Source organism: Cibotium barometz, chromosome 34 (genome assembly GCF_041138505.1).
Source record: "Cibotium barometz isolate CiBa-2024 chromosome 34, ASM4113850v1, whole genome shotgun sequence".
In the NCBI taxonomy this organism is placed as follows: domain Eukaryota; kingdom Viridiplantae; phylum Streptophyta; class Polypodiopsida; order Cyatheales; family Cibotiaceae; genus Cibotium; species Cibotium barometz.
In genome coordinates, this window is record NC_141079.1 from 32220431 (window position 1) to 32244828 (window position 24398).

Genomic DNA, 24398 nt, shown 5'->3' on the forward strand with positions numbered 1-24398 from the left:
TGAATTTTGAGTGATTTTGGCCAATTTTGCCATTTTTGGACCAAATTTTGGGCCTCTGGACCAAAAATTTGGAGCAGTCGGGCCAAAACTTAGGGCAAGTGACTAATTGCAATTAACTTTTCTGCTAATCACATTTAGTAATCATCTTCTTCTTCCTCAAGCTTTCCATAGCCATGGGATGCTCTTCCTTTACCCGTTTTGATGCCAAACCTTAGGGTTTTTGTAGAGCTCCTTGAGATCTTTCATTTGAGCCTCTTTCTTGCAAATTTTTCTCAAGATTGGAGAGCTTTTGTTCATTCTTCCATGGCTGTGAGAAATCTTGCATTGCTAAGCTCTTAGACACTTGATAAGCATCATATTATGGTGATTTCTTCTCTCAATGAGCATGGAGACTAGCAATGGGACTGATTTTCACTTCCACGCTGAATTTTGGGCTGATTTTCGCTGATTTTCGTCGCCTCTTCCATGCCTCCTCCAAGCTATGAAGCTTAGCCACAAGCTTCATGAAGGATTGCTAAGTGTTTTAGCCCTTTTTGGTGAGATTTTGGGGAGCATTTCATGGCCAATGGAGAGGGAGAAATGGTGTTCTTTGGCTGCAAATTTGAGAGCAAAGAGAGGCCACGTTTTTCTCCTACAAGAGGCTTCTTCAACAATTTTTTCCATTGAAGCTTTCCGGATGACATTGGTGAGTGATTTGATCAATTTCTTGCAAATTTGAACCATTTGGTGGAGCTTGGGAATGGATTAGGGTTGGACACATTCAAACTTCCCTAATTTTCAGAAATTAACCATTAAAGCTTGACCATTCACATGCCAATATTGCTTCTCCATGCATTATTGATGGCAATGGTGAAAGGAATTGATTCCACATGAGCTTGGCCAATTCATAGATCACATTTTGGAGGATTTTCTTCATTATGTCTCATTTGGCATGCCATTGATGGAATAGCAAGCTTATGCAATGTTTTTGAAGTCCCTCATGCTCATCTTGATGCCATATGGACACTATGGATGCTATACATAGCCATGCCAATGCTATGTTTTACACATGGGCATAAGAGAGCATAAGTTTTGGAAGCATGCATTTGTCAATATGATGTGAAAGGGATTGTTGGAATGCAATTGCAAATGCCTTGATTGTGGTTAACAAATGCTTATGCAAATGCCATGGTGAGGGCATTGTGAATTGTTGGTTTGTGTTGGAGCTTTTGGATGATGGATTGAGGCATGAGTCCATGCTTTATTGATGAGTTCTAAATTGTAAAAGGGCATGAGTCATGCTCAATACTTGTAAGCCAACAAACTTGTTCTATCATTTGATATTATCCACATCATTTTGTACCTACACTCACCATTGCTACCACTTCAAGTTTCTATAAAATCTAGCAATGTGTGAGGGTACCTTGGCATTGGTTGGAGAGGCCAAGGGGAGAATGGCTTGAACTCTTTGTGCCGTGATTGCTTGGTAAAGCGGTACAAAGGGGGATTAGGTACACCGGTGTGAAGAAATGGCCTCAACCTTCACCTTGGAGGAAAACTCGGTGAAGGGGTGAGAAGAGCTTGGCCGGGAGATCGGCAAGCTTCAACGCGCGTCCTCAACAATCCTCACCATCGACTTTGTGGATACATTTGGGCAATGGGGCCCCTTTTCCGTCATATTGTGTGGATATTGCAAATGCTTTGATGGACAAAGAGTGCATATGATCTTTCATGACATTGTGGGATACAAAGAGTATTGCATTGTGATTTGAGAAGTTGCATTTTCATTTGAGATTTGGTTCCAATTACAAAGGAGACTCTGGCGGAATTTTTCCAACAAGGGAGCCAAACAAGCTTATTGATTGGAGATTTACCCCATGGATACACTTGAAGAGTTATTCATAACTACCAAGGGGAGAAACACCAATCATTTGTAGCCGGATTGAGCTTTGGGACCGAATTTTGAGAATTTCTGGGATTTTACAAAACCCTAATTCAGTCCTAGGGTTTTTGGGATTAGGTCCGAGTGATTACACGACTCTATTCTACTCCTTGAGAGTTTTCAAATGAGCCATAGAACCCCTTAATCGGATATCACAATCTCGGTCAAAGTAGTCATGTTGACTTTCTGGTCAAAGTCAAACAGAATATACTTCCACTTTGACTGAATCAAAATGCTTTTAGGGGTAGGTTCTATCTTCCGTTAGCTTTCTATAGAGCCGTCAAAATCCTAATTCCGATATATATTTTGCGTTTTAGAGCCAAATTACTACTTTCAGCTGTCCCGCACAAACCCTAAAACAGAGAGTACTTGCCCATACCTAATTCTTACTGTGTTCATTTGGGAGGATAGTAGACACCATTACCTACCCATAGAACCTTCTTTTGTCCAATTCCGACATCATTTGGGCATTCTACCAACATCTTGCATTTCTTCACTATGCCGAAGGAAAGACCACGCAACGGTGGGGATGTTGTGCAAGAAATGATCACTGGTGATGAGGACATGGAAGGTAATATGGATGCAAGGGATGCATTCATCAATGAAGACAATGGGGGCAATGTACATAATCAAATTTCTCAAGGGACACAAGCGGCGGTTAACCATGACACCCTCATGCAAATGCTTGTACAACGGTTGGAGACCTTAGACTCCAAGCTTGATTCTCATTTTGAAACATTATCCTCACGGATTGGTGTGATGGAGGACAAGTTTGGGAAGCCTCAAGCACAAGAAAAGCATGGGAATTATGGTGACTATGAGCAAAGAAAAGGCAAGGGCATCTTGAATGAGGATTCCATGAAGGCCGTACAAGAGGATCCATTGGAAGCATCCACTCGGGGATTCATGGCGGATGCACGGAGACCTCTTGTCAAGGACATGTTTCCTCCTTCTTTTCATTCGGGTTTGTCTCACCTCAATGCATCAAAGGGTCCTACCTTTTTTAGGGCAATGCATTCAAGGGAAGAGGATGAGGTGTTTGTGAATGATGAGGAGATTGCACTCGATTGGAATCAAATGTCCTTTGCCCAAAGACAAAGGGATGCTCACGAGAAGTGGATGGAATTGTCGAATATCATCAAGAGGGATTACAAAGACTTTGCACAATTTATGGAGTCATACTCGAAGATGCAAAGATTCAAGCCCTCTACCCAACATGATAACCCATCCCACATATCTTCCAAGGATGTCAAAGACAAAATCTCACTATCAAAGTTCAAAGGTGACGGGTCATCTCCGCAAGAGTTGGAGGAGTGGGCTACCAAGCTTGACACCTATTTCCAACTTTACCCAAAAAGTGAGCGTGATATGGTACAATTTTCCTCCTTACATCTTGAAGATTATGCTCATCGATGGTGGAGGCACTTGGTCAAACAAGGGAACACGCCATCAACTTGGAAAGGATTGAAGCGGGAGATGAACTTGGCCTTCATTTCACCCTTAGTGCTCGACCGATACCATGAAGAATGGTATGAGCTTTCTCAAAAGGGGATGATGGTGACAGGTTACATCAAGAGATTTTTGAAGCTTTCAATGTACGTGGAAGGCTTGAGTGAAGACATGAAGATGAAAAAGTTTGTGCATGGGCTTGAACACTTCATCAAGGCGGATGTGTCGGCTCAAAGGCCTAGCTCTCTCAAAGAAGCTATGAGGTTAGCCGAACTCTATGAGCCAAAGTACAAGAGGTCTCAGCCCATGACCTTCACCAAAGACACACTCAAACCAACCACTACTTCTTACAATTTTGGGAAAGGTCCTACCTCTACATTACCATCCTCTAATCCAAGAACTCCTACATCATTTGGGAGTGGACAGCCAAAGAATGGGATACATCAATTTGATGCCAAAAAGAGTAGTGACTTCATGAAGAAGAAGCCCTTTCAACCCTTCAAGAAGACTCAAAGAATGGATGATCCAAAGATTGAGGAGTTGAGAAGCAAAGGGCTATGTTTCAAGTGCAAAGAGAGGTGGTCACCCGGGCATGTGTGCAAATCAAAGAAGATTGTGGCCACTATGATCCTCATGGATGAGGAAGAGAACAAGGATAACTCTCATGACATTGAGGAATGGGAGGATTGCAATGAAGAAGCACATGAGGAGTCACTTGAAGACCATTCTTTCATCACGGAGGATGGTGAGTTTCCGTTTGATCCGGGAGGTGGAGTATGTCCAACAACATGGCTTACTTGTGGATGACTCTCCGTGACCAAGTGGTATGGTTTACTTGAGCAAATTGGGTAATATGAGGAGAAGTATACATGCTGTAATTTCTGGACAGCTTTAGGAAGGTCTACTATTGGGCCTATTTTTCTACTCCAACAAGCTTCATGGCGTATCCTAATGAAAGATTATGATGTGGGCTACATATGGCTGAGTGTACATATCATTTTCAGCCCAATATATGGAGTCTAAATGAAGGATTTTCAAGGGTCTTCATCGACTAGAAGGGCTGTCATAACAGTCCCACTCATACACTTTGGGCTTGAAGCTTTGTGGACTTGTATACATCCGGATTTTCATTGTATATGTGCTTTGGATGTACTTGAGAACTCTTAACCACTTCCCATTGATTACATTAGAGTCTCATACTTTGAGATTGTACATGTTATTGATTTTGAGGACAAAATCTTTGGGAAGGGATGGTTTGTAATAAAGTAAGAACTTTATTCAATAGGGTTAATAATGGGACAAGTCCATGTATAAAAGAGGGGACTTGGACCATGGTTGTAACTTTTGATGATCATTTTTAGAAATGGAAATTTATGTTTCTTGGAGCTCATGGCTTCTCTCTTGGCTTGTGGAAGGCTATTTCCATTCTCTTGGTGAGAGACTAAACACACTTAGGCATCATGTTTACATGGTGATTACTCATATTTTTCATGCATTACATCCCTTCATTCCACTTTCCTTCACAGCTTATGCAGGCTATGGGATTTTGCCTCGCATGTCTTCTTTGATTTATACTATTAGCCAACGAGCAGTGGCTAGGTTTATGATTATTGGTAGGGTGAATGAGCCCATTCATTTGATGAGATTGGTCAGGCAAGGATGCCCACTTAGCCCTCTCTTGTTTGCAATTGTTACACATCCAATCTTATCTCAAATGAATAAGCTAGTGGAGGACGGTGAAGTTGTAGGACTTACTCTTTTAAGCGGAGAGCAGATGGTCAACTAGGCATTGGCAGATGATTCTTTCATGTTCCTTAAGGCTCAAAGAGATAATGTTCAAAAGGCTTTGGCTGTTTGGGATACTTTTGGTCTTGTTTCAAGGTTATACATTCGTATGCAGAAATCTGCTCTAATAAGCTGTACCAAGAGCGATTTGCTTGGTTTGGGATGGAACGGACAGGTCATACAAAGGGGATGCATCACACGCCACTTGGGTTATCCGATTGGAGTTGATGTTGATTCACAGGCTTTGTTGGCATGGATTTCACAAACTTGATCGAAGACCACAAGATGTCTTCTAGGATCGCCCTCACCATTAAACTTGTGCGTGAGCTTTGCGATTTGTGCAGCCTTTCTAAAGCTACTCCATTTGTTATCTCTCATTGACTGGTCCTATACTTTCAGCCACAGCTCTCCCCAATGCTTGTGCAAAGGCTACTAGAACAGTTTGGGAGAGCTGCTGGAGGTATTGGTACAGCAGGGGTAACATGTGGTACGAATGGTGCTGCCTGCGGACGTAATGGCTTGAATCTAGGGAGAGTAACATGAGTTCAATAGGTGGGGAATTTTACAAGAATTCCCATAGGTATCAATGACATGAGAGCCAAGGGCACCACTAGTCTTCATTTGTGAGGAGAGAGAGAGAGAGAGAGAGAGAGAGAGAGAGAATTGCACGGCACAATAATTGCTTGATGTTGATTGAAGCTTCACCAAGTAGAATGGTGCATTCCATGGAAGACTCTCCCATAGCACGACCAGGATATAGTGCTGGGAATTACAGGGGAGCAGAATCCGAAGCCGCTCCTCTAAGTGACATCATAGCTTATGTCAACACGTATATAATATCTAGATATTCTTCCACTCTAAGAGTGGGTTCACACACTCTTACTCACACAAGTGAGTGTTCACACACAGACACACAGGGGTACACACTGAGACTCCAATATACCCAACAGTAATGTTTCCACCAAAGTACCTAGCACTATGCTTTCCTAATCACATCTTTCAAAGCTTGTACATGCTGTGAAGGAGGATACAAAAGTTTTCAAGTTAAAATATCTTCTCTACTTTTTTCTAAGAATCCATGGTCCTCCCAGTACATGAGGGCACCTTTTTAGGGGCCTAACCTTACCACGTTCTCCAAGCTTGTCAGAAGCTGTCTCTAGGTCCCTCACATGAGATCATCGTAATAGAGTTCAAAGCTTCACCCCTTTAGGTTTGTACAAAAATCCAGATTTCACAGAGTCACCTATCTTCATAGACTTTATTCCCTATCAACCAACTATTTACCGCAAGATTGCACTTGCTTCCTCCATAAACCTGGCAAGTCCTCTAAAATAAGCCGTACTGTAGGAAATGGATAGCTTCTCTTGAAGCATGTAGATGAACAAATTACCACCTTGCAAGCTTGATGCCCCAAACTCCACCTTCGCAGTCAAGAGCTGAACCAGACTATCTGGAGGACAATTCTGAGCTACACTTCTTCCAAGCTCCACAAGTGGGATTGAGCCACCTCATCCTCCAAAAAAAGCAATTTTAAAGGATAATTAGATTTCCATTTAATGGCTTCATTAAACATGTAGAGACTAGAGTACTTGCAGACATGCTATAATGGTCAGATTGAAGGTTAATCACATTGTTGAGATGCAAAATAGGCTATTAAAGGATCCATAGCAACAGGCCGCTCTAAGCATCAACCAGCTATACAAGACCGTACAGACCAAGATAAGACCGTGCAGACCAAGATAAAGATGCACTATCATTTCTTCAGCATTTTTCCAAGAGTATCACACTCCATTCGGCACTACCTTTTCATATGCACAGCAAGAAGCAGAGTGTTAATCAACACTACAAGAGAACATGTTTTTACTTACCGTTTGTATTCTGGAGAATTTTGATACTTCTCAAACTCAGCTTGCCACTCTGAAGGAGACATGGGAGGGAAACTGCCCATAAACTTCCAATCAGTCATAGATAGCCCTGATTTAGTGAGACGGGTCACCCCTCCGATAATCACCATACTGAAGACCCAAGCACTGCAGCCAAAGAGCCACAATCCCACTTGTTTTTGTGCTTTAACCCCTTTTGCCACTAGATGACTGATGATTTCTGTTTTTCCAGCAGTAGCTTCATGAAGGACAAAAGATGCACTTGAAGTTGTTGTTGCAGGGCGGACTGGCACCCAGCTGTTTGCCTGCAATAATCACAAGAAAAATACAACTAAGCCCGGAGATTCATGCACTTCATTGGCTAAAGAAAAGGTTTTAATGATGTGTTTAGAGAGGAGAACACGAGTTTGCAATAGGCTGTGCCTTTGGACCCTACCTTCTGAAGTGACTATAAGAGCCTAAATCAATCATACTTAGTATTCAAGCCTTGAAGAGGACGAAAACGAGGGACAAGGAATGGCACCTGACTAGAAGCAGGCTGGGCGGTGCAGGGATTTAACTAGAGCCAACCGGGCTGCGAGTTGAATGGGACTCGCCACCCCCTATATCTACAAACAACCTCTCCCCTCTCAACATATTTGTACATGCATCTGTCTGTTTAAAGATATGCATATATACACATGCACATATGCGTGGGCATATGCATGAATGTACTCGCATACACCGACACATGTGTGTGTATGTGTTTACAGACATACACGTTAATTCACACTCAACTGTAAAATGTGCATATGTGTGTATATGTGTTGTTTATATGTATATGAGCGATAAGAATTTTTAGAGATGATCAATTGTAAAGCTCCAAAAAAAAGCTATATCCATATTATATGAATGAATAATGTGATTGCATTTCCGATACTGTGCTAGATGTGATCCTCACAATTTTCTTTATAGGGAAATCCACAGCTTGAATTGATGAGACAGCTAAAACCCTAAACCTGAGGCATACCTTCTTTCCAAATGCAGAGAAAAGCTGGTACCGCTGAAAGGGCGAGGTAAGCAACTTCGTCTCATGCTTCATCTGTATGAGAGATCACCAGCTAGATTAGATTTCTGTGCTTGTGTTTGTGCTGGCATAACCTGAGTAGATGAGACGAAATGAAATGCAGGTGCTTTCGTACCTCTTGAAAAAAAGGTGAAGCGTTTTGAAGGAAGCGTCCAGGAGCTCCTGAACTGGGGAAGAGTGGTGGGCGAGCGCTCCCTCTGAGAAAGCCATAGAGAGCTGCAGCCAATTTGCTGCCCTTCGCCATGTCTTGTTTTGTTGTTTTGTTGTGTCAAAATACCACCAGATTTGCACCTTAGCAAAGGTATTACATATAATAACTCAATTTATAAGGGCAAAATTACACAAAGGTTCTTGTCAAATTTCAAGAGAAATTATTAGGGAAAGCTTTCTTCCCCTATAGAAGGATGGGTTCACACCCAGATGGGTGCTTGCTAATTTGAAGATGAGGTTGGGTTGTCAAGAAAGCCTAGGTGCTAGCTAATGGAACCCGCTAATGTGGGCAAGAAAAACTATTGAAGAGGAGGAAGGTTGAGACATTTGTGTTTGTCTCTTAGTTGTTATTGTTGCTAAAGAAGTAAAGCATCTCATTAGAGGATGAAAGAAATCTAGCAATGATGCAAAATATATGATGCATTTGTAGTGGGAGAGCGTGTGCAAACACTCCTTGGATACTCTTATTAACCCATCCAGACACTTTTTGGCCTTCAAATTTTTTTATAAGGACTATACTAGCCTTGGTCAATAGTTTGGTGTGGTTTTTTTGTGGAAGGATCCTCTCCATTCCTCTTGAGGGGCACTTGTAATGCAGTTTGATGTGATCAAAGATGTGATCAAAGATGCATGGGCATGTACTTACTAGAGCTCAGAAGATGTGATCAAAGATGTGATCAAAGATGCATGGGCATGTACTTACTAGAGCTCAGAAGTCATAGGGATTCAATAGGGATGCATTATTGAGACAACATACCAAGAGGCAAATACTTCCAAGAGGGTCATCACAGATTTCTTCAGTCGTCGTCATAAGGGTGCATAACCTTAAGGATCAACTAACCATTATAAGACCACTAATTAGATGAGGGTGCATAAACTTAAGGATCACCTAATCAATATTAGATCATTAATCATACAAGAGTGTATAACCTTAAGGATCAGCTAGCATTGGAGAAGCAAGTGGAGCAATTCATCTCAAAAGGATCAGCTAACCTTAAGGATCAGCTAGCATTGGAGAAGCAAGTGGAGCAATTCATCAAAAGGATAAAGAATCTATGTGATCATATGGTTTACTTCCCTACATCAAGAACCATAGTGATTACAATACCATAGTGCTCAAGAGGAGCATCTTATAGAGACTTAAAGATTAGAAAGACAAAGGATGTTTACAATCTTGAGAATAAAGACTATATCCTCTAAGACAGCATCCACAATCATTGCTTGTTAATGTTTATGGTGGGCACACAACCAAGCCAAGGAAAGAGTTGTAGAGATGGTTGGAGCTCAAATCCTTAGATTCTAATAGGGGATTTTAACAGGGGGGGGGGATGCTAGGCTAATGGGTGCTAAAAAGAGGTAGTGTGAGACCCCTACCCCCTATCTATGGCAGCAAAATCACACTAAGGTTAGAGCGACTCACTCGGGGCAATGTCCTAATGTTATTTTGTCAACTCCTCTCAGTTTGACTAACTCAATCCCAACACAGGAAAGGTCAATGATTACACCATGTGTTTTTCCTTCATAATTCTCACAAGCAAGTCACATCATGACTCCTCGATTATGAAGACAATTTATATGATTTGCTAACTAAATTATTCGTCCTAGGTTTTTATCGTTCTAATAGCATAAATTTATTTTTGTTCGAAAAGTGCACACGACTTATATCCACCTAACCGCCCACTTTCCATTGTTTAATCCTTTTTCTACTTCAACTAGATCCATATGCTTAGCCTAGGCCCATCATGGGTTTGGCCTTCCACCCTCCATTGGACCTATGAAACTAGTGTAAGCTCACATACCCGTAATTGAAATTGCCACCCACACACGTTACTTAAAAACAAGTTCACACATACACTCCTTTGAAAAACACACCTTTTAAAAGAAAACACACATTCTATATGTTCATTCAATACCATGCACATAACATATGTCCATGTCACATATCAAATATCCAAGTAACATATGTCCATGTCACATGTATATATGGGTGTATGCTTTTTGTGCTAAAAAGCATGTGCTAAAGTAGCACGAAAATAGCACATTTCAAGAGTGCTAGAATGATTGTTGGAAAATAGAATATGTGGGGGGGGGAACATATGTTTATGTATAGTGATCTGACAACTTGCATATTTGAAATGCCCACTTCATGGGATAGTTTCTAAACTGTCAAAATTATGGGGAGTATGCACAATGGAAGCAATAGTTGATGGTAAGATAGAGCAACATATATGAGAGAGAGCAAGAACACAAAATGTATAGAAAGCTTCTATATTACCTTTTATTTCAACCACTCCAAAGTTGGCTTAATCTTCACCTTCATGTGTTGGTTGTGTTACTTGTGTTACAAAAAGTGAGGCATCCTGCCCTTTATATAAGGTTCAGCAAGGGCTAGGGTTGGGCCAACCCTGGATCCCTTTTCCACCCACATGCCCACTTTATTTGGGGTGTGTTCACACCTACATGACCTTTTTATCTCACCCTTTATCACTTGTACATCATATATTTCAACACCTCCTCTCAATGCCGCCATGGGATAATGCCAAACATGGAGCCAGGTGAGCATTGGACATACAAGAACAAAACGACCCCCTCTCAACCATAGGATAGATACCAAGGTAGGTAGCCTTTATAAATTAGGCTTTTACAAAAGTGATGAGTTATAGAGAAATGTGGTTCACTCCCAATTACTCCTCAACTAGAAGAGTTGGCTTAATCTTCACCTTCATGTGTTGGTTGTGTTACTTGTGTTACAAAAAGTGAGGCATCCTGCCCTTTATATAGGGTTCAGCAAGGGCTAGGGTTGGGCCAACCCTGGATCCCTTTTCCACCCACATGCCCACTTTATTTGGGGTGTGTTCACACCTACATGACCTTTTTATCTCACCCTTTATCACTTGTACATCATATATTTCAACACCCCCTCTCAATGCCGCCATGGGATAATGCCAAACATGGAGCCAGGTGAGCATTGGACATACAAGAACAAAACGACCCCCTCTCAACCATAGGATAGATACCAAGGTAGGTAGCCTTTATAAATTAGGCTTTTACAAAAGTGATGAGTTATAGAGAAATGTGGTTCACTCCCAATTCTAGCAAACATGCTTTACTCCTCAACTAGAAGAGTTGCTTATCTAGAACATTTCAGGAATTTACATAATTCCTCTCAACCTTAGTAACATCTTTGGTACCATCTCTTCCATAGTGGCTTCGTGCACCACCCTTGTTGATTCTTCGCTTTGATGAAACCATCTTCTTATAAAAGACAATCTTCAAGTGGGATTTGGATGTACCATTCTTCATTACATTGGCTTCATTGGTTGCATGTTCATGCTTCTCCAATCCTTTCTCGTGGTAGACACGCTTCATGTGTACATGTCTCCTTCCAATCATGCTAGCTTCCTTAGTCCAGCCTGCCACATAGACTAACACATGGCTGCCACCCATGTTTTAATAGCTTATGCATGTGCTTCTCAATATGCTTCTGCTTCCACCTTTCACTTCATCACGATGCAAAAATAGATACACCAATGTGAATATTGATTTAGGACTTGTTTATCAACACAAGGGCAATGTCTAACTCCATTACAATACGGTAGATGATTTCCATGCACATGAGTTCATCAAAACATTTTAGGATCAGATTTCATACTTGATGCATTGATTTGCTTGGTTTTAGAAATTGTGCATACCTTGAACTTCCCAAGCGAGAACGGCAAAAAATAATTTCTTCCTCCGCTTGCCTCGAGCTTGAGAGAAATGAGGGAAAAAAAACCTTTGTAGAGTCTCTGAGGACTTTGGAAAAAAAAGCGGTTGAGAACCTTAGAGCAAAAGGTTTTAAGAAAACCTTGTAGAAAAGGTTTAAAGAGAACTTGGAAAGATTTCAAAACCTTCGTTAAAAGAGTGGGGTTTTTTCTTTTAGAAAAAAAACTTGATGGAAAAAAATAGCTGAGGTTTTTAACCTAAGAGTGCGTTTTTTTTTCCTTTCTTTGAAAAACACGCCGTGCGTTTGTTGTCGTGATGCGTCGTAATGCCCGACTGCCTGCTTTGCCTTAATGTTGCTTGTTGCTTAAGCAACAGTAGCAGCTGGTTGCTCAAGGCGTTGTGGGTGACGGAAAGACTGAATGAGAGACGGACGGCCGACGGAATCTGTGATGGATGGCTGCAGGAAAGCGGTGGTAATGTTTTTTTGTTGCATGGATACTGCTGTGCCGTTTGCGTTGCTGTTGCAATAGGGGCTACAGGAAGCAATTGGACGACGTTGTCCCGTCAATGTGGATGCAAGGGCTGCCTACCGTCATCTCGATAGACGGCACTATGTCCGTTGACGGCTAGCGATGCCGAGATGACGCCTAGAAGACCTAGCTCTTTTATTTCTTCAGAGGATCAAGCAAAGACTCCTCTGCCTCTTCTTCTCACGATTCTAAGCTTAAATATGATCAATTGACGGAAAACACGGACGAAGATTTTTGGAAAAAAAAAATGTGTTTTTCTTCTCTTTTTTCTCCTCTTCTTCTTCTTCTTCTTCTTGTCGGTGATGATGGAACCTCCTCTTTGATGAAGCTCTTTTGTTGCCTTCCTTCTTGACACCTTTTTGCTTCTCACCTTCTTCTACCACCGTCCTTCTTGATGAGAGTGGTTTATGATAGTGAGAGAGAGAGAGAGAGAAAAGGGGATTGAAGGGGAACTTAACCTAGCTCTCATACCATGTCGAAATTATGGGGAGTATGCACAACAGAAGCAATAGTAAGCAACATAGAGCAAGAACACAAGATGTATATAAAGCTTCTATATTACCTTCTATTTCAACCACTCCAAAGTTGGCTTAACCTTTTATTTCTATTTCAACCACTCCAAAGTTGGCTTAACCTTCACCTTCATGCGTTGGTTGTGTTACTTGTGTTACAAAAAGTGAGACCTCCTTCCCTTTATATAGAGTTCACCAAGGGTTACGGTTAGGCCAACCCTAGATCCCTTTTTCACCCACATGCCCACTTTAGAGTTGGGGTGTGTTCACACCTACATGACCTTTTTCTCTCATCCTTTATCACTTGTACATCATATATTTCAACATAAACATCATGAAGCGACCACTTCATGATGTAACCGCTCTCTATCATCTTGCAAACCCGTTTTCTCTCTCAATATTGAGCTCTCGAATGAGGGGTTAGGCTTCCATTTTGCCTTGTCTCCTTTATTTTTAGGGTTTACACCATTTAGGTGGCCAAAGCTAAAAATTAGGTCTGAGGCTTCCTAGATTGCTTACACTAGTGTAAACCTTCGACTCCACTGGTACCCTTCATTAAGCTATCCCATGGCATGCCTTTTATATATACTCTATATATAATTGGCCAAGAGCTCACATAAAATATACAATACATAGCCATTTAAGTGAAATCCGGTCTTTTCGGCACCTATAACCAAAATGAAGTGAAAGTGAATAGATCCATCGATGCCATTTAAGGTCTAGAGAGGTTCCGATAGCTTCGAAGAATATAGTCCAAAAGTGGGATGTGAACTTGAGAAGTTCTATCAAAGGAGAAGCAATCTTGGCATATCAAGGAATAAAAATCCAATACCACCATGTCAAACCCAAGAATCCTCTAACTTCTTTTACTATCTTTGATTCTAGCCAACAACTTGCACCTTGGTGGGATCAAAGATGACACTAAAAATCCTATATACACAATCCAGTTTTGATAAAGAGGGTACATTTACTTTTCTTGGCAAAAAGTTTATGCTTTCTGATGGTTTCCTAGATTTTACACACATGCTTATCATGATCAATAGCATTCTTAGAGAGTAAATGAGAATATAATGAAAGAAGACTAAAATGAAATCATCCAAATGCTCTTTGAATATTTTCAGCATCAATGATTAAGGGCAACAGGGGTATTAGTTAATCCAAGTGGCATTATCGTGAACTTGTAATGTCCATACCAAGTATTAAAAGCCATCTTTGGAATATCATACTCCTCCTTAATTATAATTTATAATATGTTGGCTTCAAGTTAATCCTTATAAATATCTAGGCTCCATGCAAACAGTCTAATAGCTCAAGAATAGGGCATTTATTCTTAATATAGTAATATAAATCAACCCTCGATAATCAATGCACAACTAAGAGTCTCATCCTTCTTCTGCTGGAAAAGAACTAGTGCATCCTAAGGTGATACACTAGGCCAAACAACTGCATAATCTAAGAGTCCCATCCTAAAAGAACTGGTCACCCCAAGGGGATACACTGGGCCAAACAAATCCTTGCTCTAAAAGTTACCTCAACTGTTCTTTACGGTTAATCTTTTGCTTATAGAATGGCCATTCTTATAAGCTCTTTTCGTTATTGTTTGGGCTCTGGGGTTAATTCTATCTTATGATCAACCTCATGAGTCAAAGGGCATTCTAATCAAATCTTCAAGAAACATTTCAGCATTCTCACTTAGCCATTCATGTTCCTCTGCCAGCAGCAGCAGCAGCTGGTTCTTTGCCTACAATATTGAGCTTAATAACATAAAATTGATTACTTCTTCTTGAGTCCCTTTAATAACGTAGATGCTTTTACAAGTTATAGGGTGGGAGCTCCAATTACTCCAATCCCTTACACCTTGTTCCCAAGAAAATCTATGAAGGAAATGGTCCCTTTGTGACATATCAGCCTAGTTCTACGTGAGCTAATTCTATACCAAGAATCCCATCATAAATACCTAAGGGAAAGAGTCTAAACTTACATTTGGTCAAGTTCCCATCTGAGGAGAATTGAATTACATATTATATATGTCTCATGGCATGTGAAAATAAAATTTCCACTTGCTAATTCCACTTTCCCATCTAAGGAGAATTGAATTACATATTACATATGTCTCATGGTGCATGAAAATAACTTTTCCACTTGCCAATTCCATTTGCATTGGTTTACATTGCTTCTAGTTGATTACTAACGCAAGCATCTAGGTGAAATAAAAAAATGAGTGCTGCTTAAATCAACCAAATGCTTAAAATCTTTATCTTGGAACTTGTCCAATTTTGACCCTGGTGCTCAATTGTAGCATGAATTATGCCTCCCTCTTTTTCCTTATGCAACTATACTAATAGTGTTAGAAGCTGCTAAATAGGATAGAACTAGCCTTCTTTGACTTCTCTTATTCTCAAGTGGAGGTTCTTGATTTCTCTAGATTAAGACTGTAGGTCTCTAGTAACAAGATCTTGGAGTAGAAGGGTTAAAAAGGTGAAAGTAACAGGTACATTTGAGCAATCATTCATCAAATGTCATGGTCATATAAAATGCTTACACTCCTTCTTGAGTTGGAACTGCAAATCTGACAACATTATAGGGAAAGAATCTTGTCCTCTAGGTCCACTAGCTTCTAATACTTGGCTCCAATCTTGTCTCCTATTTCTCTTTGACTTTGGATCAGATCATGTTTCTATTTCTCTTTGACTTTGGCATACTAGAATCAAACGGAGCTCAAGTTTAGGGAAGGGGGAAAATGGGCTATTGATGGGCCATCTCTTTAGGAAAGGCTTGCATAAAATCCCCAACAAACAACCTCATTGCTTTAGTTATCAATGAGGGCTTTGCATTATTTACTAATCTTTCCAAGGGAAGAGCCTTATACATCAATCTATAAGCTCTTAAGATATTTTCAAAGTGGTTTGTAAAGAATTATGTCCTTCATAACATCTAATCGAATAAGGATCATTGCAAGGGCTATGCTATTTGGTAAAATCGCTCATCCTATTTACAAGTAGCCATGATCCAATGTCCCAAATACGACACGTACCTCCTACCAACATAATAATCAGAAAGTAAAGGCCCTTAAAGTGCAAGGCTAAGGCAACTCAATCTGTGCAATGAGCTAAAGAGAGAAGGTGCTCAAATGCAAATGTTATCATGTCGTCTTCTACATAGATTGGGGACTCCAAAAGGTCAAGTGTTACTCGATTTGAAAGAGGAATGTAGTATAATATTATAATTTTTAATTCCAAGTAGTGCACCATACGAAAAAAAATACATCTAAATCATCCCTAACCTGGCTCAGCTCTAATACCACAATTGTGAGACCCCTACCCCTCAATCTATGGCAACAAAATCACACTAAGGGTAGAGTGACTCGCTTAGGGCATCATATCATAATGTCCTAATGCCTAATGTAGAAAAGGTAATGATTTCACCATGTGTGTTTCCTTTATAACTCTCACAAATAGGTCACATCAAGCTCAACAAGATATCTTGACTTCTCGATTATAAAGATAATTCTTATATCCTTGACATAATCTACCAACTAAACTATTCATCCCACGTTTTTCTCATTTTAAAAACACAATTTTGTTTTTGTTTGAAAGTACCCACAACTCAAGTCCACCCAACAGCCCACTTTCTAGTGTTTAATCCTTTTTTTGCTTCGACTAGATCTATAGGCTTAGCCTAGTCCTATATTAACCCCGTTTTGGGCTTAACAAAGGTATTGCCTACTACAAATGGGAGTATCATAATAAGTGTTATATAATGGCACTATAAAACATTGTGTATATTATGAGAAAAGCTGGTAAATGACCACACTCAGTAGATTAGGGTTAAGTTTAGGCACCCAAGTGTGAATAAACTCCAATTACTTACACCTTGTTCCCATGGAGATTTGAAAAGGAGATGGTCCCTTTGTGATAGTAAATATCATCTTAGTTCTACTTCAGCCAATGTATTCCAAGGATTCCATCACACACCTAAAAATCTACATTTGATTGGGTTCCCATCCAAGGAAAATTGAATTACATCTGTCTCATGGTGCATGAAAAGAAATATTCCACTTGCCAATTCAACTTGCATTGGTTTACACTACTTCTAGTTGATTACTAACTTAAGCATGTAAAAGAATAAGTGTTGCTTGAATAAACCAAAAGCTTAAAATCTTTACCTTGGAAATTAGTAGGGGCCTGAATCATTAAAATTTTTTCGATTGTATCGTTAGTGCTCAACCGTAGCATGAATTTTTCCTATCTCTTCTTCCTCTTGTCGGTTACCTACCATTAGCATTGGAAGCAGTTGGCTAGGCTAGAATAGGCCTCCTCTGATTTCTCCAATTCTAAGGGGGAGGTCCCTCATTACTGTAGGTTGAGACCACATGCTTTTGGAAACGAGATCCTAGGGTAGAAGAACTAGATAGCTGATATCAACTAGAGCATTAGGAAAATCACTCATGAAATTTCTTAGTCGTTGCTGTTGGCACCTAAAGCACTTATGTTTCTTTCTGAGGTGAAACTACAAATCACTCATGAAATGTCTTAGTTGTTGCTGGCACCTAAAGCACTTGTGTACTTTTTTTTTTGTTTGAGGTGAAAGTGCAAATTAGAAGAGCCTAGACCTCTAGGTCCACTAGCTTCCGACACTTGGCTCCGATATGGACTCTTATTACTCTTAGATTTAGGCATATCGGAATTTTAAGGAGCTCTGTTCAGGGGAGGAGTTAAAAAGGGTTTTTGCTAGTCCGTTTCTTTGGGAAAGGTTTGCACAAAATCTTGTGCCATCTTGACTGCTTTTTACCTATAGAAGAGGGCTTTGCATTCTTCATCAATGTGTTCAAGGGAGGGTCCAAACTTCTGATGAACCGATGAAGAAGAGTTTAATCATCCATTTCTTGAGCATAACTAATGAGGCTCACATAAGACTAGTGATACACTTCAGCAATAGGTTTGCCATTCTGGGAAAGCTCTAAGGACTCATTCATCTTTTCTTCTTGAAACTTGGGGGGGGGGGAATCTTTGATGAAGGTAGTTCTTCATGTCCTCCCATCGCATTTGGTCCTAACTAAGTGTTAGATATTTGATAGTACTACTTTGTGAGGTCATGCACTTATGCCATGGGAGCTTTTATCCCACTGGGTTTTTTCTCATGGTTATCCAAGTGTGAATGGGAACCTTAGGGTTAGCTAGTATATAAGCAACCTCATCCTCAATTTAGGGTTGTTGTTCATTTCATACTTCATTATACCTTGAGCTCTTACTCCTAGTGAATTAGCCTTCTACACTTTCTCTCTTCCTTGTGTTCTCTTGTGTTCTCTTACTCCTAGTGAATTAGCCTTCTACACTTTCTCTCTTCCTTGTGTTCTCTTGTGAACTTTCTCTTGTGAACACTGAATGAGTGACTATTTTTAACTTTGCTTTCATAAAAGCTAACAGTGGTATATCAGAGCAAGACTTCCTATATATTTCTTTCTAGTTTTCTTTACAATATATTCAAGCTTACCATAGCTTACTTCTAAGCTTTTCAAAGCTTATTTGTTCAAACTTTTCATAACTTCCATTCTATTTTAAAATAGTGTAGGCTTCAACTAGTTAAAGCTTTGATAGCTTGTTAGTTATAATCTTCAACTTTCCATTAACATGTGGTTTTCTTACTTGAAGTCTTCTTCTTTGTCTATGGATCTCAACAAAATATAGTTGTCAAAAAAGTCTATAGTTCAATTGTGGGATTGGCCAATCAAGCACAAAATTTGGTAACAATTATCTTACATGGGCGGTAGCTCTTGACTTCCTAATTTTTATCATCACTATAGTCTACCAAGATGACGTCGACATCCAATCTAATTTTTTGTTTGTGGTTCAATCGTCTGTAGGTTACTCTAATCATCCGATTGCATTGTTTCACCAATTTCCAACTTCTCCAATTGCTGCATAGAATAATTACTTTGATTTTCCAATCACGTCTTCTTCCATCAACTAGTCCAATCACCCGATTATTTCTAATCGTTTGATTCAACTTTTTCAATCGACGATTGTACTTTTCCACTCATTCGATCGATGGTTTTCCAAAGTACAAAGTCTAATCGGTAATTTCTCCCAAATTCCAATTGTACCTCTTCAATCGTCCATTTTTTTCAATTGTTCAATTGTTCCTCCAATCACAGATTCCTCCAGGAGTCTAGTTAGTTATTTCTCTTAGAGTCCAATCAATAATTATTTATCTACAATTGTTAGATTGAAGAAGCCTCCAATTGTTTGATCAAAGACTCTTATCGTTGATTTAACTGATATTTTCAAGCAACTTGCTAGAGAGTTCACCAATATAGTTAAGTATGGCTAAGAACTCTACAAATATTTTGTTTGGAAATCTTTCCAAAGATGATAAATTAGATGGGTCAAATCACTCCCTATGGAGTTTTATTGTCAAAAATATCCTTGTAGGATCATTAACTACCAATGGTTTGTACCACTTCTACATGTATGACAAGTGTATGTTACTTGTCTAGCGTGGCATGCTAGGTTTGTCCATACTTTTATTAGTGGTTTAGTACTTTTGTAGCAATTTTCCTCAACTTGATCCACCACCAAGATATGTTTGTGAAGTATACATCCTTGGCAAACTGGCTCACCAACCTTTCCTAAAGAATGTGTTAGATAGAGTTGATTCCAAATTGTAGCTCATACATAGTAATGTGTATGGTCCAAATAGACTGCTTCTTTAGAGGAAATTTATACTTTTCTACATTCATTAATGACTATAGAAAGTATGGCTAGTCTTACCCTATGAAGGAAAAATCAGAGGTATTTCTCATTTTTAGCACTTTGTTGCTATGGTTGAAAATGAACTGGCTTAAAAATTCAAACTCTCCATTCAGATAGAGGGGGGGAACATATATCCAATGTATTCAAAGATTTTTTGGCATAAAAAGGCATTAAGCATTAGTATACAACTCCTTATACACCATAACAAAATGGGGTTACTGGGATATAAAGTAAGACTCTCATGGAGATGGTTGGATGAATGGTTAAAGGTCAGTAGCTTTCACACAAATTTTGGATGGAAGCGGTTCTTCGTGCTACCTATGTGATGAATAGGTGCCCCATTAAATCTTTGAAGCCTATCACTCCTTAAGGCTTGGTTTAATAAAAAACCCAAGGTTGAACATATGCATGTTTTTGGTTGTTTGGCATATGCATATGTGCCAGCACAAAGGAGAACTAAGCTTGATGAGAGTGCAATAAACTTTTATTGGTTATAGTTATGAAAGCAAAGGTTATCGTCTCTATAATCCTCTCACTTGGAAGATTATTGTCAATAGGGATATCATTTTTGTAGAGGATTTTGTCTATCTAATGATGGAATTCAATAATCATGCCTATGCCAATTCTCAAGACATGTTTGATGGATTATTACCTGTGCGTCAATTTTTGTTGATTTTGAGTAGATTTTGCCTATTGATCCTTGTTTGTTGCAAGGGGGAATGCATAAGAAATTGATGCACCAACTTCAAATTAGTTTGGAAGATATAGTAAATTCTCAAAGATTACCAACCAATGAATCTAGGGTTATGCATAGATGGGTTCACTTTGTAGGAGGATAGCAAATTGTTTGCTCCTTTATAGAGTAGAACTAGATCTAGTGTTTGGACCATATCTATTGCTGATTTTGTATTTCTTATTCTCTACATGATATAAATAAACCTAAGTATTTTAAAGAGGCTCAAGAAGATCTAAATTGGTGAAAGCCATACAAGATTGTTGATTTTGTATTTCTTAGTTCTCAACATGATATAAATAAGCCTAAGTCTTTGGAAGAGGCTCAAGAAGATCTAAATTGAGTGAAAGCCATGCAAGATTTTATTTAAAAAAATGGTACTTGGGATTTAATGGATCTACCACTTGGTAAGACCGTTATTGGTACTAAGTGGGTTTTTAAATCAAGAGAAAGGTAGATGGATTAGTTGTCAGATTTAAGGCCAGACTTGAATATGACAAATGGTTATGGACAATAGAAAGGGATTAATTATGATGAAACTTTTACTCCCATTTTTCTCGTATGACCACTATATAATTTGTTATTGCTTTGGAAACCCATCATGGATGGAATGTGCACCAATTGGACATTAAAACAATGTTCTTAAATGGTGACTTACAAAAAGAAGTTTATGTAGTCAAATAGCTGGATTTACCTAACTTGGATAAGTGTAAGATTCCTCAGTCCTAAATGATGAATAAGCGGTAATTCAAAATCGAGATATTTCTAAATACAAAGAAGTTTATGTAGTCAAATAGCTGGATTTGCCTAACTTGGATAAGTGTAAGATTCCTCCTCAGCCCTAAATGATGAATAAGCGGTAATTCAAAATCAAGATATTTCTAAATACAAAGTTTCTCCTAATATTTAAGATGAATTCCCCTGAAACAAAAATTCAAAATAAACTTTCCAATGTGTATTAGGAATTAATTAAATATATGTATTAAAGGCCTTAGCCTAAGGGTCCACATTTTCAAAAAAATTTGGATTAAGGTCCAAATAAGGTTCCAAGGGACCAATAGGATTAATCCAAGTGTTGGGATGACATAAATACAAAGAATAAAAGAAAATACCCCAAAAATGAGTAAATGCTCACATAAGGTGAAGAGTTGACTGAGTACAGGGTTTATTAGTTAAAAATTAAGGGATATTAGTAAAAAAAATAGGATATTTTATAAAATGATGGATTTTTGACACCTTAGTAAGGAGGGAAAGCCACTTGAGGTAGGCGCCTTTTTATCATCATTGTTTGGCTTTTTTACTTCAAAATAATCAAGATATTTCATCTCTCCTCTCTCTTGGTGCAAACTGGATCAAAAAGGGAGCCAAATTGATCCAAATCTTGTTCGAATTGGGTCAAATTGAAGCTGGAAGGCTCTAGAACCCAGTTGGACTTGGTTAGTGGCATCCCTCACCTATAAATAGACCCTCATTCCTTTGTATTTTCATCTTTGAGCAATACCATGCCAGTACTCTAAATTAGTATATTTCTATTATCCCTCTAATTTGCCTCTTCTCTTGGGAGCTTTGGAGCTTCTCTATTCTCCATCCTCTCTTGGAGATTACCCTCCCCCTCTTGGTGGCCAAGGACTTGCTTGTGGGCTTCACTTGTAGCCAAAGAATCAAGCCAAATTCAAAGGTAAACCTAATTTAATGGTTTTTTTTCAATTCTCTCAATGATTTTCTTCTTCTCAAGTCCTCTAAAGCTTGAGAAGCTTTCGAAGAAATGGTTTTTTCTTCAAATCAAGCTTTTGAAAGATTCATAATGTCTAATTAGATTAATGTTAATCTCTAGACTTAATTATAATATTTTCTTTAAGAAAATCTCTCTCTTGAAAAGATTAATCACCTTTATGGCTATCTTAATCCAAACTCTAAGCTTGACAAGCTAGAGAAAGAGATTAGTTATTTTTATGATTTTTAATCTAGAAAAAGGGATGATAAATTCTTTTAAACTTGTCATGATATAGAAAAATCATATTAACTCATCCTAAATTGAAAGAGGGTTATGCTAACATTTTTAGAAATGAGGAATGGTTATTTTAGTTCAATCAAGAGAATTAATCATAATTATGCTTATAATTATGGTTATAATTATACTATGTATGCATAATTTAATTTCAGTCTAAAAAAGGAGTTCCTATCATATTTTCATTACAAGTATTCATTTTAAAATAGAAAAATGAATATTCTCAGTAATTGCAGTGAAGCTATGGTAAATTTTTTAGAAAAAAAATATAAATCTTATTTTCATGCATAATTTTAATAAAGCAAAGAGAGGAATTCCTATCATATTCTAGGTTTATATATTTTATGCAAAAAGAATGATTTTATCATATTTATGGAAAATACTTTTTTATATTTATGCATAATTATTTAATTGACTGTATTGGTGGGATCCCTTATATAAAAATTTGGTTATGTTTTATCCCGGGTACCAAGGAAAAGAGTTCCGAGCCCCCCTAGTCGGCACTTATGCAAATATAATTCAGACACACCACTTACGCACCTAATATGAAATTGCCATTAACAGATTCGGCTATCTTTAAAGCAATCTTTTAATGAAACCATAGTATTACTGATCATAATCCTTCAAAATATATGGCTCATTGTTTTGCAAAAATATCATCCGGACTCTCCGTTGAAGACCAACTAGTCAACCAACGAGATCCAATATCAAATTCCAGTTCACATAAATATTTCCTTTCCAATCTATCCATATCTTCCTTGACATACGCATGGGTGTCCTAGCAACCGCCCGCGAGCTCGTGCATCACCTAGTCAGAACCCTCTAGGATCCTACTTAGGTGTCCTAGCACTTCACTCAGGGACTGCTTCGTCGGTCCTCGCCCATCGTACCGGAAGCGCACCATTTTAACCATACCAAGGTTGGTCAAGACCTCGATAGGCTTTCCCGCCCGTGAGAGCGATGTCCTTTGACGACTCCCCGCCAGCTGTTTGCAACGAATCTCTCCTTAGTTAAACATAAGCCAAATGCTTCCTCCAATATTATGGCGTAAAACAGTCCTTTTCAAAAATAGAGTTTCTATGCAAGTAAGAATTTCTCGGTTTTGAGTTTGATTTCTCAAAACCCTTTTTCTCGAAAACCTCACTTTCTTAATGAAAATCACGAGTCTCATGTCACGGTAATCCACCCATCACTTTCAATGAATTTCTAGTTCATTTCTCGATGATATCGGGTCTAGGAAAACTTCTCTAATTTCGCCGGTAGTCTATTCTTTGTATAACGAAGATTTGGAATTGGTCACGAGGTTTTGCTTGATTCAGATTCGAGAGATGGGCAAGTAGTTTACTGGCCCATCATTCTCATGGTCGTGGTCTAACAAAAAAATTATTCAGTTTACTTCGAACTTTGATTCCTAAGGATTTTTTTTCTAATTAATTGATAAATTGACTTCCAACCGTAAGATCCAATTTTATAAAAATTCATTCCATAAAGAACTATGCCTCTTACAATATCCAATCAAACAAGGATCATCGTAAGATTCTCATATTGGTTACATGTAGCCATAATCCCTGCCCCAAAAACCATATGTACCCCTAGTCAGTAGGAGCTAGGAAGTAAAGACTCTCAAAGTGACAAGCTAAGGCAAATTGATCAGCATAATGAGTTGAAGAGAGGAGATTCTCGAATACCAATGCTATCATGTCATCCTCCTAAGATAGCTCGAGGACTCTAGATAGATAGGGTATGACAAATTGTTGCTCCATCTAAAAGGGAAACCCAATAGCATACTGTAAGTTTCAATTTTAGGTAGTGCATCATACGATAAAAAAACATCTAAACATTGT

The 24398-nt window shown here is 38.8% G+C and overlaps 1 protein-coding gene across 1 annotated transcript in view; it reads right to left on the reverse strand.

Annotated features, from left to right (window-relative positions):
• COX15 (cytochrome c oxidase 15) overlaps positions 1 to 8430 on the reverse strand; it is a 42601-nt gene extending 34171 nt beyond the window's left edge. Inside the window, exons 1-3 of the mRNA XM_086774056.1 lie at positions 8220 to 8430; positions 8048 to 8119; positions 7024 to 7343 (exon numbers count right to left, since the gene is read on the reverse strand). Of these exons, the coding sequence (XP_086630182.1) occupies positions 7024 to 7343; positions 8048 to 8119; positions 8220 to 8348 (521 nt within the window). The 5' untranslated portion in view covers positions 8349 to 8430. The remainder of the gene's footprint in view (positions 1 to 7023; positions 7344 to 8047; positions 8120 to 8219) is intronic.
• Positions 8431 to 24398: the final 15968 nt, after the last annotated feature.